Below are 14,587 nucleotides of genomic sequence, written 5' to 3'. Positions count from 1 at the left end.
AATGAAAATAAGAAAATTTAAATAATAAAAAGAAAATAACATAATTGAAATGACCGAAAGAAAAAATAGAGTCTCCGAATACTTACATGGACTTGTAACTCATGTTTTCGTGCGTCAGCGTGACTAAGAATTTTTAGAGTGAGTGAGTGTGTAAATAAATGGAAGCTCTCCTAGCTTATTGAAACTGATTTTATTTATAGAAAAAAAAATCCTAAGCTAATTGATATAATTTTGGACTTCAAGTAAACTTGCACTTCAAGTAGTCTTGCACTTCAAGTAAACTTGGACTTCAAATAGTCTTAAACCTCAAGTAGTCTTGGAACTCAAGCAAACTTGGACCCCAAGTAGTCTTGAACCTCAAATAAATTTGGATACCAAGTATAAGGTAACTTGACCATCAAGTCTAATTCATTCTTAGTTTCTTCAACCATGATGTACTTCATGCATATATGATCTTCAACTTTAATTGTCGAATTCTTTTCGATGTCAACGATTTGTGCCAAATTTTTGGCACAACAAAATTTTCCTCAAAGTTTTGGAAGGCTTCGGTTTTCATGAAGAAGTATTAAAAACTTCAAAACCACCTCTGAACTCAATACAAAGTAGTAAAATTGATCTCCGTCTTCTATATCAATTTTCACAAGTGTATTTTTTATCTTTTACTGTTTGTCGACTACTTCTCCTTTTCACTTTTGCAATACGCCTAAAACTCATAGTCATATTCATTTTGATGGGTGAGAAAGTCTAACAAATTTTCACCAGCCTTAAGATATATAAATCTTACTTTGAGCATGTTGGTGTCAAACTGAATTTCTTGATTCACCATCGCATTGACAACAAACTCCTCAAATTCAGCAGAGTTCGAGGTCAACTTGCAAATATTTTTACCAACCTTTGTATTTAGTATTTTGTAAGGAAATCTTAACTTGCTTTTAATAGGAAATGCCTTTTCTTCAACTAAGTTAAGAGATTGACACATAAAATGAGACTTGTCTTTTGCTTCGACTGCAAACACATCCGTTTCGACTTTCAACTCAAAATATATTACACAACTAATAAAAGCTACTATTTCTTCTTCAAAAAAGTTCTTATCTTCTTGCTCTTTTTCTTTTTGTAACTTTTCGATCTGTCAAACATTGTCTACCAATTGAGCAAGGTCAATAAATTGTTGATTAACTAGTTTTTTTTCTAATTTTGATGTCAAGTCCATTAATTAATATCTTGACAATTTCAGGTTTTAGAATCAAATTATAGCACTTATTTCTCATAATTTTGAATCGAATAAGATAATCTTCCACCATCTCTGCCTTGAATTTTTTAATTGAGAACAAATCACAGAGTGTAACTTTTAGTTCTCCTATAAAATATTGATCATGAAAACTCTTCTCTAATTGTTTCCATGAATAGATTGACTTAGACTGTAAATTTGAAAATCAAGCAAAAGCATTCGCAGTCAAAGAAGAAAGAAAGTATCTCATTTTTAGTTGCTCATTGCTAGCTAGAACTTTGGTTTTGACTGTGTAGCGAGTCACATGCTCGACAGTCGACTTACCACTTTCTCCTAAAAATTTAGTGAGTGATTTTGGGGCTTTGACTCTTCTAGGAAGTTCTGCTTGCAATACATAATCAGAAAATGAAGATATAGAATATGGTTGGTGAGTCAACTTTACGTTGAAACCTACCCTATTTAGCATATGCTCGACAGCTTGTGAAATATTCTGCTTATCAGCTTGTGCAATGTCCCATTGGGCAAACTGATTTTCTCGAGCACCATTCATTACATCATCAGGATTTTGACCCTTATTAATTATTACGGGTGATTGACGACTTTCCAAGTGAGGTTGATGACTTCCTAGTGGATTTGGTTCCTTATAGTTACCCTGAACTGCTCCAGTCAATTCATTCATCTACCTCGTTACTTGTTCAAACTTAGCATTATTATTTTCTATCAAAGGGTTTAAGACAATTGTCATCTATTGAGTCAATGTGTTAACTAAACTATAATGACTTTTAGTTCTCCTCTAAAATATTGATCACAGAGTGTAACTTTTAGTTTTCCTCTAAAATATTGATCATGAAAACTCTTCTCTAATTGTTTCCATGAATAGATCGACTTAGGCTGTAAATTTGAAAATAAAGTGAAAGCATTCATAGTCAAAGAAGAAAGAAAGTATCTCATTTTTAGTTGCTCATTGATAGCTAGAACTTCGATTTTGACTGTGTAGCGAGTCACATGCTCGACAATTGACTTACCACTTTCTCCTAAAAATTTAATGAGTGATTTGGGGCTTTGACTCTTCTAGGAAGTTTTGCTTGCAATACATGATCAAAAAATAAAGATATAGAATATGGTTGGTGAGTCAACTTTACGTTGAAACCTACCCTATTTAGTATATGCTCGACAGCTTGTGAAATATTCTACTTATCAGCTTGTGCAATGTCACATTAGGCAAACTAATTTTCTCGAGCACCATTCATTACATCATCAGGATTTTGACCCTTATTAATTATTATGGGTGATTGACGACCTTCCAAGTGAGGTTGATGACTTCCTAGTAGATTTGGTGCCTTATAATTACCCTGAACTGCTCCAGTCAATTCATTCATCTGCTTTGTTATTTATTCAAACTTAGCATTATTATTTTCTATCAAAGGATTTAAGACGGTTGTCATCTATTGAGTCAATGTTTAACTAAACTATGATGACTTTCTGCTATTTGCTGTCTAAAACCTGCTAAGAAATCTACATTGTTAGGTAGAACTGCCCCTGACATTGGTAATTCCCTCGACCTTCTTGAGAACAATGGGTCTTTATGTATTTCAGTAGATTTTGAAGGCATAGCAGAGGCACACAAGGCACCTCCATTTGTGTCAATGTTTGAATCAGCAAATCAATTTGAGTTGATATTGTCCCTACATATAGTTGTGTCGACATTGACAAAATACCTTGTTGAGGTAGTTGTGATATCATGGGTCCCGATACCATTGGTCCCAAATAGGAAGGATTTGCCATCATGTATTGATATAAGTACGGATTGTATCCTTGTACAAAAGCTTGTGGATTTATTCCAACAATTGGGTTCGACAGAACATTTTTATATACCCCAGGAATAGGTAGATTAGCCAAAAATGGTAAATATTGAGGTAACCCATACATAGTCCAAGTAGTCGGATTTACTTCGACTACACTAGGAGAAGCTACTGAAGTCACATTTGTGTTTTTCATATGCCTAGTCGACCTTCTAGCAAAAGTCATAGGCACTCATGTCGATTTAGTGACTTGTGATTGTGGATATAGTACTATTTCTTCAAAATCGTGGTCTGACCCTTCTGTTAAAGAGGATGATTGAGATGACATAGAAATAGATGCGTTTGGACTGCTATAGGTTATAAATTTATCAATTCACAAACGCATACACAACAACCATTTTAAGCAACCAATCTTACTAAAGTACCTCCAGACGTGCCAAATTGTTTCGCTTGATTTTAGTAATTTTGACAGGGTGTCGAATCAGGCTTGTATCAAGATCTCAGTTTGAGAAGCAGATACAACTCTTCTAGAAGAGTGAGCTCAACCCGAAAATTACTTAGTGCTTATGTCAAGAATGAAAGTACGAAATGCAAATAAATTAACATGTCGATTTGAAGTTGAACGCGAATGAAAATAATCGAAAATAAAGTACTTGAATAGAAAAGAGAGAATAAAGATAAAACTGAATAAAATGAAATAAAAAAATAACTGAAAATAAATGGGTAAATATAAATAAACAGTAAATAAATTGAAATTTAATATAAATGGAAAGGAATTCAACATACTTAAAAAGGAAAATAAAGGAAAAAAAATTGGCAATAAAGGAAAAAGTAAAGGAAGTAAAATAAAAATGTCGTCTCCAGACACTCACATGCACTTACACTTCATCATCTTCTATTGCATCGCTAAGATTGAGAATTTACAAAATTTGGTGTGTGATATTGTGTTTTTGATTCAAGTCTCCCTTTTTTTCTGGACTTCTCCAATTTATAAACCATGAGGATATGCTTGCAGAATATTTTTCGCTACACACGATCTAACTTTCTCCTATTTTTCAGGTCACGATACTGTCTTGACCATAAAGACTCTTATCCTCCAAGTTTGACATCTCACGTCCTCTCCTTCAATTTCTAGGTCATTACGTCTCCATGTTCCGGATAGTGCTTTTTTGAAAAAGCCACACGTGATTATCTTGTTTTGACTCTTGTGGGTCATGGCTTCGACCTCCTCTTTGGCTTTCCGTTTTTTTATAATAAGTCGAGCCTTTGTGTTAACATTCATAGGAATCACCTGCTATAATCTTTCGACCTTTATATCATGTGACAATCCCATGTTACCTTTTTCTGACTCACAATATTTCAATTTAACTTTTAACAAAGTCAGTGCAATCACCTAATCAATGATCATAGTTGAACTTTTATAATATCAAAATTTTATGCTAACAAATTCATTATTGATAAGGTTCTTTAAACTTTCTTAATTTATAAATTTAATATGTCATCTTAGAGTACAAAATAAATAAATCCTAAACATTTTCATGGTTTACCATTTTTATTTTCATGTGCCGAAAACAGTGCACAGTTCTTTCTCCGGATCTGACAAGTACAGAAGATTTAGGATTCTAATCTTCGCCCTCGCTCATACTAGCGATGTAGAATTCAATGGAGAAATCAATTTCATCAACAATCCTTTCTCTTTCGAGAACAAACTTTGGTCACCTTCTAGCAAGTCAATTAGTCATTCATACATAGATGCTGTTTTAATGGGCCTTGTGCAGTCTAGCTATGAAGTACTGATACTTTGCTGAGTTATCGTGTCCACGTGTTGGATGCATGTTGGATCGTCCGATACGCGTATTTGCTGTGTCCAACCGTGTTTTAATAAAAAATAAAAACTTTATCGAATACACTTGAACACACTTAAATACCATCACTTATCAGCGTGTCCAGTGTTATTCTTAACATGTAATTTTAAAATAAATTTAAAAATAGTATATATTATTATTTATTAAAATAAAAAATAATGTATATGTTATATGACTGGGTATTATATTTGTGAATAAAACCAACTTAATTCTAAAGTACGACGTTTTACTCAAACAAACATACATCATAGCCTACTAAATGATAAGTGTGAAGGTTAAAACTTATATAAATACCAAGATTTAGTGGGAAATTAAAAACTCTAATATCCAACTACATAGATTTAGTAGGAGCAGTGATCCTCGGATTTTTTATTTTAATAAATAAATTAATTATAATAATTATTGAAATAAATAATTTAAAAAATATTTACCGAAATAAATATCCTTCTCTTATCTCGTTTACACGGTAAATGAGATCATTTTTCATGTATCTCGTTTACAGTATAAACGAAATATATGTATTTATAAATAATAAATTTTAAATTTTAAAAATAATAAAAATATTAATTTAAATTTTAATATCAATAAAATATCAAATATTATTACGATTTATTTAAAAAATACTTTATATTTTATACATATACATATCCTTATGTCTTATAAAATTTTTTTTTATACATATACATATCCTTATGTCTTATAAAATTTTTTTTTGTTTACACCAGAGTATCCATCTGATCCGAAACCGAATAACTAATTCCTGGGTACTGCAGAGACAGAGCTTTGTGCCAACTTGCGTTAGTATTCTACAAGTTTTTATTGGGCCAGAGTGGGTTCATCTTCTAAATGGGTCGCCTTCAGGTCCAGAAAAATAAAAATGGGTCGGCTTCCAGAAAAAATAAATGGAGATGCGGGGTATCGATCCCCGTACCTCTCGCATGCTAAGCGAGCGCTCTACCATCTGAGCTACATCCCCACGTGCACACATCTGATGCATCTTTATGTCACTGCAGCTATGTACAGCGAGGTGGCAGATACATACAATCCATAAGGCCATCACCATGAGCTTATATGGCCGTTGCGATGTCTTGCCTTATTCATTACCTGCTTCATGATTATCGAATTTCGGAACGGCTATTTAATTTAATTTTTTCAGAGGACATAATGAGTCATCATAATTATTGGGCTGGTTCCGTTGGAGATGGGCCCACTATCTGTAAACAAAAGTATCCGTTGACCAAAAATTAAAAAAAAGAAGCTGGCAGTTGCACAGTATGGGGGATGATATAGTGGTGCTGCTGCAGTCACTTTATGAGATCATTTTAACACATGAATCATGATCTTCATTTGATGTTTAGGAAAATAAAGTTTCGCACCGACGTGAACGGAAAAGCAAGAAAGCTTTAAGTGCACCAACCTCGTATCTTTGGAGCTAGCTCAGGGAGACAACAAATATCGATGAACCATCAATAAAATAATAAGCTTACTAAAATGGTAATGTAATTGCAAGTTGTAGTTGAATTCGTTCTAGCTTACTGCAAACATGTTGGTAATTGAAGCAAAGTATAGCTTAGTGCAAAAATTCATATATACTATCTCTTTGTTTTGGAGACATAAGATCTCACGAGAAATGGAAATAATATATATAAGTACTTTTTTTTAGAAAAGCAACATAATTTAGAATGTCAAAAAATCATATAAATGTATATATTTGATTGAAGTTTATCCCATTGATGCCATATTTGTGCTTATCTGTCTATTTTGAAAATCGGCAAGTAGTGACTAAAAAGACAATGATTTAAAATTTTATCCCTTTTATTTCTATTCTTAATGTGCCATGCTGTAAAAGAAAGCAACATTTGGACAAGTTTTTTCACTCATTTTTGACATTTGATAGATTTAGTTTGGAGCTAAGACTATAAAAGAAAATTAAGATGTACCACAAAATGCAAATAAATAAAATGGAATGCTTTGGTATGAAACCGCATTACACAAACTAGTGTTAGTAAGTTGAGCAAAGTATGGCTTGTGCTTGCGTTTCGATTATCTTAATAAACAAAGGAGGGTCCCTATTTGGCGTAGATTTAAGGGCGGAGAACACATGGGACTTCACAGTGGGGTACAGGACATACCAAAAAAAGAAGTCACTTTCACAGAAAGGAACAAATGAATGACTTTTTCTTTTTAATTATGAAAAGTCTCACTTTATTGCAATTTAACCTGGAAAGCTAAATAACGATGATCTTCTTGACTACTTGTATGTATCATGTATGTAACTAAGACCGAGCAGCCAACAATGCCAAATGGCAATGCAATGTAACTAAGAACTAATAAATATAAGAGCAAAACAAGACAGTATTTGTATTTCAAATAGAAGAATGCTAGAGGTCCATTACAATTTATTATTTTTTATCACTAAAAAACTAGAAAAAAAAAATTGAATTTCTTATAGTCCTACCATTTCTCTTTCAGATATAAAGATAATAAGTTACACTTTCCAACGACATCAAAGAGGGGGTTCATGAGAGTGAGAGTGAGAGTGAGAGTGAGAGGAAGGAGTAGCATAATGGTTTAGGCTGAAGCACTGTGTTTCAGATCATACACCCAAGACAGAAACCACCACCCACCAACCACGAACCATTAACCACCACCCAACTTTGATTTTTTCAAACTACTTTCCCTCCCTCCACACCATCAGCAAGCAATGGGAACCAGTACTTCAGTTTCAAAGATGCTAATGATGTTGGTAACTGTCTTCTATTTGGGTTTTGAGGTGATCCATTGCAATGTGACCTATGATAGGAAGTCCCTTCTCATCAATGGCCGAAGGAGAATCCTCATATCTGGCTCCATTCACTACCCAAGAAGTACCCCCCAAGTATGTCCATTCTAATGCCCCATTTTCTTCATGCTACTTGCTTCTTTCAAATGTCACATTATATGTGTATGCTTAGATGTGGGAGGATCTAATCCGAAAGGCCAAGCACGGAGGCCTTGATGTTATAGACACTTATGTCTTCTGGAATGTCCATGAACCTTCCCCTGGCAAGGTACTACTACTTAAGTACTAACACTACTCCTTATCTTCCTTTTCACTTAAATTTATTCTTTTATGATATTGGGTTGCAGTACAATTTTGAAGGAAGATATGATCTAGTAAACTTCATTAAGACAGTGCAGAAAGTGGGGCTTTATGTCAATCTTCGCATTGGTCCTTATGTATGCGCTGAGTGGAACTTTGGGTACTTCCACCTTCCATATCTCTTGGGAAATATTTTCAATGATGTTGTTTATATTGTCTTTGTTTGTTTTATATCAGTAAATTAACTTGTTTAGTTTCTTTAATGGAGTAGAGGATTACCTGTTTGGTTGAAGTATGTTCCTGGAATTAGCTTCAGAACGGATAATGGGCCGTTCAAGGTTGAACTTGAACTTCAATTCATCAAAATCTAAGTTAGCTAACTACCAGATAGATAACTGAATTGACATTTCCGATTTTACTTCAGGCAGCAATGCAAAGTTTCACCCAAAAAATTGTCCAGATGATGAAGAGTGAAAATTTGTTTCAATCTCAGGGTGGTCCAATCATTCTTTCTCAGGTATGAATATGCAGTTCCTTACAATGTAGTATATTATATAACTGAAAGTAATACCTTGAGTAAATCAATAATACTTAAAGTGAAGATCTAAAACTTTTATTGTCTTCTCCACTTATGTTGTTTATTGGAGATTGAGAACGAGTACGGTCCGGAGAGGAGGGCAATGGGAGCTGCTGGCCATGCATACATAAACTGGGCTGCAAAGATGGCTGTTGGATTGGGAACTGGTGTCCCTTGGGTCATGTGCAAGGAAACTGATGCCCCTGATCCTGTGGTGAGATTGCTTGATTCATTTGTTCTTCAGCTTTTCATGGAGGAATTATCCATCCAATTCTTCACTGCAGATAAATTCATGTAATGGCTTCTACTGTGATGATTTCTCTCCAAATAAACCATACAAGCCTACCCTCTGGACTGAGTCTTGGAGTGGCTGGTAGGCTATTCTATCTAAAAACTTTGAAGCTAGTGTAGAAACTTCTGATAATTTTGTTCCTTTTTTCTTATTTCTTTTCCTTGTGATCATAAAAGGTTTACTGAATTTGGTGGTCCAATACATCAGCGACCGGTTGAGGATCTAGCATTTGCGGTTGCACGTTTCATACAAAAGGGTGGCTCATATGTTAATTATTACATGGTTGGTCACCTCTTTTGAGATTTTGTTTACTCCCAATTTGATACACACCACTTCCTCCCCTAAAAACCTGAATGATAAATGACAGTACCATGGAGGAACTAACTTTGGACGTTCAGCTGGAGGCCCATTTATTACTACAAGCTATGACTATGATGCTCCAATTGATGAATTTGGTAAGAATGTCACAAATATTATCATAAGATATTCCTTGATTTAATGCATCATAATTCTAAAATTAAATTATAGATGTAAATGTTCTTAAGAGTAAAATTGACTGCTGTACTATTACTTTCCTTTAGTCTGTTGTAACTTGTAACACCAAAGATAGTTTAATGATACATGTTATAACATTCATTATGTTTAGGTTTGACTAGACAACCAAAATATAATCATTTGAAGGATCTTCACAAAGCTATCAAACGATGTGAGCATGCTTTAGTTTCTTCGGATCCCACTGTTACTTCATTAGGAGCATATCAGCAGGTCAGTTTTTCTGATATTGAGCAAATTCACTTTTCTATGTGTTTATATTAGACAAACTATCAGCAAAACCCACCACCATGTATCTGTGAATTTCCAGGCTCATGTGTTCTCTTCAGGGAATGGAGTATGTGCTGCTTTTCTAGCCAATTATCATGCACAATCTTCTGCAAAGGTGATGTTCAATAACAAGAACTATGACTTACCTCCTTGGTCCATAAGCATCCTCCCTGATTGCATAACCGATGTGTTCAACACTGCCAAAGTAAGATTAAGTGATCGAAAATTGGAAATGGTATTTAAGTATTTTTTTAGTTGTACCAAGAAATTGATTGTATCATTTTGCCTTTCATGAAGGTGAGAGTTCATGATTCAAAGGTAATAATGCTGCCTATCATTCACAAGTCATTATCATGGGAGACCTATGATGAAGATCTATCTTCTCTGGCTGAAAGTTCAAGGATGGCTTCTCCCGGACTCTTGGAACAGCTTAATGTTACTAGAGACACCAGTGATTACCTATGGTACATAACCAAGTAAGTAGCTTGAAATTAAATGTTTTTACATTTATTTGGAGGAGGGTTGGTTGAAATAAATGCTACAAAATCTGTTTGGTTTGCATGATGCAGCATGGACATAAGTTCAACAGAATCATTTCTTAGAGGAGGAAATAAACCAAGCATTAGTGTGCAATCTGCAGGACATGCTGTCCATGTGTTTGTAAATGGACAATTTTCAGGCATGCCATTAATCTTGCCACTTGGTAGTTCTCATGTTTGAGCTTTGCTGAATCAAGCTTCAACAATATGAACTAAATTGTGTTTGCAGGGTCGGCTTTTGGGACTAGGGAACAGAGAAGTTGCACATTTAATGGCCCCATCAACCTACGTGCTGGAACAAACAAAATAGCACTTCTCAGTGTAACTGTTGGATTACCGGTTAGTCCTTCTTTGCTTCTGAATCCATCTTGATGAACTTCACCAACTCCGTTGTTAGTTTTCAATTTGATTGGTTTCCTTTTGTTGTAAGAACGTTGGCCGGCATTATGAGACATGGGAGACAGGGATCACTGGTCCAGTTTTGCTCCATGGTCTTGATCATGGACAGCAAGATCTGTCATGGAATGGATGGTCATACCAGGTCATAAAAAATGTTGTGCATGTTTGGCTTTTTGTTTTTATATATACTCACACACTTCAAATGCTAATTACTGTTTGTTTGTTTTCACTAGATTGGACTAAAAGGAGAAGCTGTGAATTTGGTCTCTCCTGATGGGGTCTCATCTATTGATTGGTTCCAAGAGTCTCTAGCTAACCAAAAACAATCTCAATTGAAATGGCACAAGGTAAACAAGAGTTTCTTTTAATGACTTGGGAGTTTGTACTTTAACATGATAAATGAACACTTCAGGCTTATTTCGATGCACCGGATGGAAATGAACCATTGGCTTTGGACATGGGAAGCATGGGAAAGGGTCAAGTATGGATTAATGGAGAAAGCATAGGCAGATATTGGATGACTTATGCAAATGGTGGATGCAATTCTTGCAGCTATCCTGGGCCATTCCGCCCCGCTGTCAAGTGCCAACTTGGCTGCGGACAACCCACCCAACGATGGTACCACTTTTCTTCTTTACACAACTTTCAAGAAAATGCCACTTTCAGAGCCATTGATAAAGTATTCTGGCTTAAGGGGTGTGGAAGTTTGTGTATTACTTTAGTTGCAATGTGTGAGATCCAATGTTGCTATATTTAAGTACAAATAAGATCACATGTTTGAGTTTGACCAATTAATTATGTTTGGAATTTGGCAGGTACCACGTGCCTAGGTCCTGGCTAAAGGCAACAAAGAACTTGATAGTGGTGTTTGAAGAATTAGGTGGAAATCCATGGAAGATATCGCTGGCAAAGAGAACTGTACATACTCATCATGCTGCAGCTAGTGAAGACCCCAATTCAAATAACTGAAAAGAAACTGTCTCCAAGGGTTTATTTGATGAATAAATTATACTTTTCCTTTACTAAGTCAACTTCACTTGGTAAGTGGTGAGATGTGTCTAGCTAGCCATCTCTCCCTGTTGTTGATGCAAAATATGTTATGTGGCCAAATTTATATATTTCAATATTTGTCATATAACTTGTATTTTCGTGTGAAGATGATAATTCATTCATTTTAAATGTAGTAGCCATTCATTCAATCACTTTCAAGTAATATCCAAAGTGACTCGTGACGTGAGAAAGCGACCACATTACACGCGATCCTCGTTGTTACCCCCATGTGTTGTGAACTATAGAGAGATATAAGATATTTCACCAATCATGATTGAATGAATGCTCTTGAAGCTTCCACTTGTTGGTACCGTACCGCCATCTTGTATCCATATTTGTGCTTGTTTCATAAGATTGAAGTTATACGCAATTTCCATGTGTTATTAGATAATGAGTCATATTTGTCCTAGACACATAATCTTACAATCACGTGGTTTATTCCATAGGAATAGAGGTAAGATTGATCAGCGCAACTTAAAAAAAAATATTATATTCCAATTGTTGTTATAGTTGTTAAGCCACCCTGGGAGGTTTCCAGCACCGAAAAGACATAATTACCCAACATGGATTAAGTAGAAATACACATAATGAAAAAAAAAAGTACTACGTTTAACACAATTTTAAAATATTAAATTTGTAAGTCTTTTATATTATTTACCTTTTATTTCTTCGTATCTTGTTTATTTGACTGGATTTGTTTACAAAAGTAGGATACTAAGACAAAAATACAGAGACATAAAATTATATTTAATTAGTAAAATATAGATAAAGATATTATATTTAGAGATATTAAATTAGTATATTTTATTTATTATTAAATAAAATATAAAAACATTAATTTTTATATTTTTATTTTTTGTTTCTTGTTTTCAGTGTATTGTTCTCAAATCTCAAAACCAAAAGCAGCCTTTGGCACTATTTTCTTTCGCCCCCTTTATACTTGTTACTCGACAATAATAAATTTTTACAGAAACAACCACCTTTTGTACATAGATCTACAGGGGATAGGTAGGCTCAAGTCCTCTAAGAATAAAATTAGTAGGTAGTAGATGGGATAAATTCAGAATAGAAGGGGGTCAACTGTTTTGATAAATGATATTATGCTCATTTAATTTCAACAATTACAACTTAATCACAAGTAGGATAATGCAACGGTGCATGTACTACTACTAAGTCCCGAACTGACTTAAAATACAGGTAATTAAAGTGCAATGTGGGTAGAAATTGAGCATCTAAAACTAGTACTAGAATTATTCATCACTTATTATTACGGATAAGATGGCGATGACGAAGTCATGTATGGAAAGATGGTTCAAGCAGCAGCAGCAACATGCTTGGTGATAGTGGATTGAAGTTCATCCTTCTTAGCACCAACGACCTTGTCTACTAATTTACCTTGTTTGATGAAGAGGAAGGTTGGCATCGCCTCAATTCCCCACTCCTCAGCCACAGTCTTCAATTCATCCACATCCACCTTCAGGAACGCCACATTTGTGAACTTCTTAGCAAACTCCGCCACAATTGGGGCAATGAAGCGGCACGGCCCACACCAAGAAGCTGTGAAATCCACTACAACCTGCCCAAAATGTACCATAACATTATTAGAAATAAATAACCAATTATATATGGATACATGAACAAGGGAACAATAATTACGAACCAGTTTGTTGGAGTCTTCTGCCTTCTTGAGCTGATCCTTCCACTCATCCACGCTGTGGCAACCAATCACTACTCCTTCCTCCGCCATTTTTCCTCTTCTTCTCACAACAATTGGATTCTCTTTTCTTTTCTTTTCTTTTCTGTCGATAAGATGATTCCGGCACAAGCTGTGTGCCTTCTATATATATATATATATCTCTTCGAAAATTCAACACGTTCCACACGCGCTCTCTGTTTTGGACACGCTGCGTCATGGGTGAACGCAGAGGAAGCCAATGTGAATACGACACATTCACATTAAACATTATTATCTCATCTGCTTCTTTTCTTTTCATTAAATTTAGTGGTTGGTCGGCTTTATTTTTTTGGTCGGCTTTAGTTTATTCAATCATTTGAGCTAATCTATTTCGTTCCAACAAAAAATAATTTACTATCAATATCATCAATTTCAGATGGGATCTAAAAACGTCGTAACATCCGTGTCCATAAATAATACATTTCAGGTTTTTTGCAACAAAATTTCAAGAGGTATATGTCCATGAGTAACCATTCAGTTCATAGCCCATGATTAGTGTACTGTCGTGTTGCAATTTTCTCTTGGTTTGTTTTGGGCCTTCTAGCCTCCAAGGTAGCCCAAATATAAATAATTCTGACAGTAACGAGTGGGATTCCCACGTGGAATATGCAGAACCACACGGAGGCGATTATCCCATCCACACAAAGTGAGGCTTCCGCTTAAACCACCAGATTTTGGGAAATCTATCTACTCTAATCTCAACAGTCAACTGGATATTTTTTTTATTTTTTATTTCCAGAGATGAGAAGGACAAGAACGAAGTGAAGTGCGCAACAGTGTCGCTCTAACTAGTAATTAGTAATTACAGACACTTATCCCACTAATCAATCACTAAGCCAGAGAGGGTGCGGTGGACTGGATTGGAATGGAAATGGTTATGTGGCAACAAGAACAAGCAATGCTAACCACATAGGCCATTCGATTAACTAACGCCAATCAATTATCCTTCATTTATTCTTTTATTCCAAAAGTCCAATTTGGAAAAACAAGGAAGAGCCGAACATGGCATTCCTACACTTCATCCCTTCACCTTCTTCTTCGTCAAACAACCCCTCCTTAAACCCCAACGCACCACTCTCTTCATTCCGTTACTGCAACAACCCTAACTTCCCACCGAAACCGCACCACCTCCATGTCGCCAACCGCCGCCGCCGCAAACTCCTCTCTCTTCTCCGCTGCTCTGCCTCCTCCTTCTC

At 35.2% G+C, this 14,587-nt stretch overlaps 2 protein-coding genes and 1 non-coding gene across 3 annotated transcripts; 1 reads left to right on the top strand and 2 right to left on the bottom strand.

Moving 5' to 3' along the window:
• On the bottom strand, positions 5,799-5,871 carry TRNAA-AGC. Its single transcript has one exon. It is a non-coding gene; the product is annotated as a tRNA-Ala (tRNA).
• On the top strand, positions 7,234-12,026 carry LOC107610039 (beta-galactosidase 5). Its single transcript, XM_016312106.2, has 18 exons — positions 7,234-7,773; positions 7,850-7,945; positions 8,025-8,137; positions 8,249-8,315; positions 8,402-8,494; positions 8,625-8,768; positions 8,839-8,927; positions 9,023-9,128; positions 9,214-9,301; positions 9,493-9,611; positions 9,709-9,873; positions 9,966-10,144; positions 10,238-10,347; positions 10,437-10,546; positions 10,638-10,748; positions 10,840-10,953; positions 11,019-11,224; positions 11,422-12,026. Exons 1-18 carry the CDS (start codon positions 7,600-7,602, stop codon positions 11,573-11,575), a joined length of 2,238 nt encoding a protein of 745 aa, XP_016167592.1. The 5' UTR covers positions 7,234-7,599; the 3' UTR covers positions 11,576-12,026.
• On the bottom strand, positions 12,696-13,503 carry LOC107610041 (thioredoxin H-type). The gene is made up of 2 exons (XM_016312110.2): positions 13,317-13,503; positions 12,696-13,232 (listed from the first exon to the last, which is right to left on the bottom strand). The coding sequence occupies exons 1-2, from the start codon at positions 13,401-13,403 to the stop codon at positions 12,969-12,971; spliced, it is 351 nt and encodes a 116-aa protein (XP_016167596.1). The 5' UTR covers positions 13,404-13,503; the 3' UTR covers positions 12,696-12,968.

The sequence above is a fragment of the Arachis ipaensis genome, chromosome B07 (assembly GCF_000816755.2).
Source record: "Arachis ipaensis cultivar K30076 chromosome B07, Araip1.1, whole genome shotgun sequence".
NCBI classification, from domain to species: Eukaryota; Viridiplantae; Streptophyta; class Magnoliopsida; order Fabales; family Fabaceae; genus Arachis; species Arachis ipaensis.
This window is presented reverse-complemented; position numbering and strand designations above follow the sequence as displayed.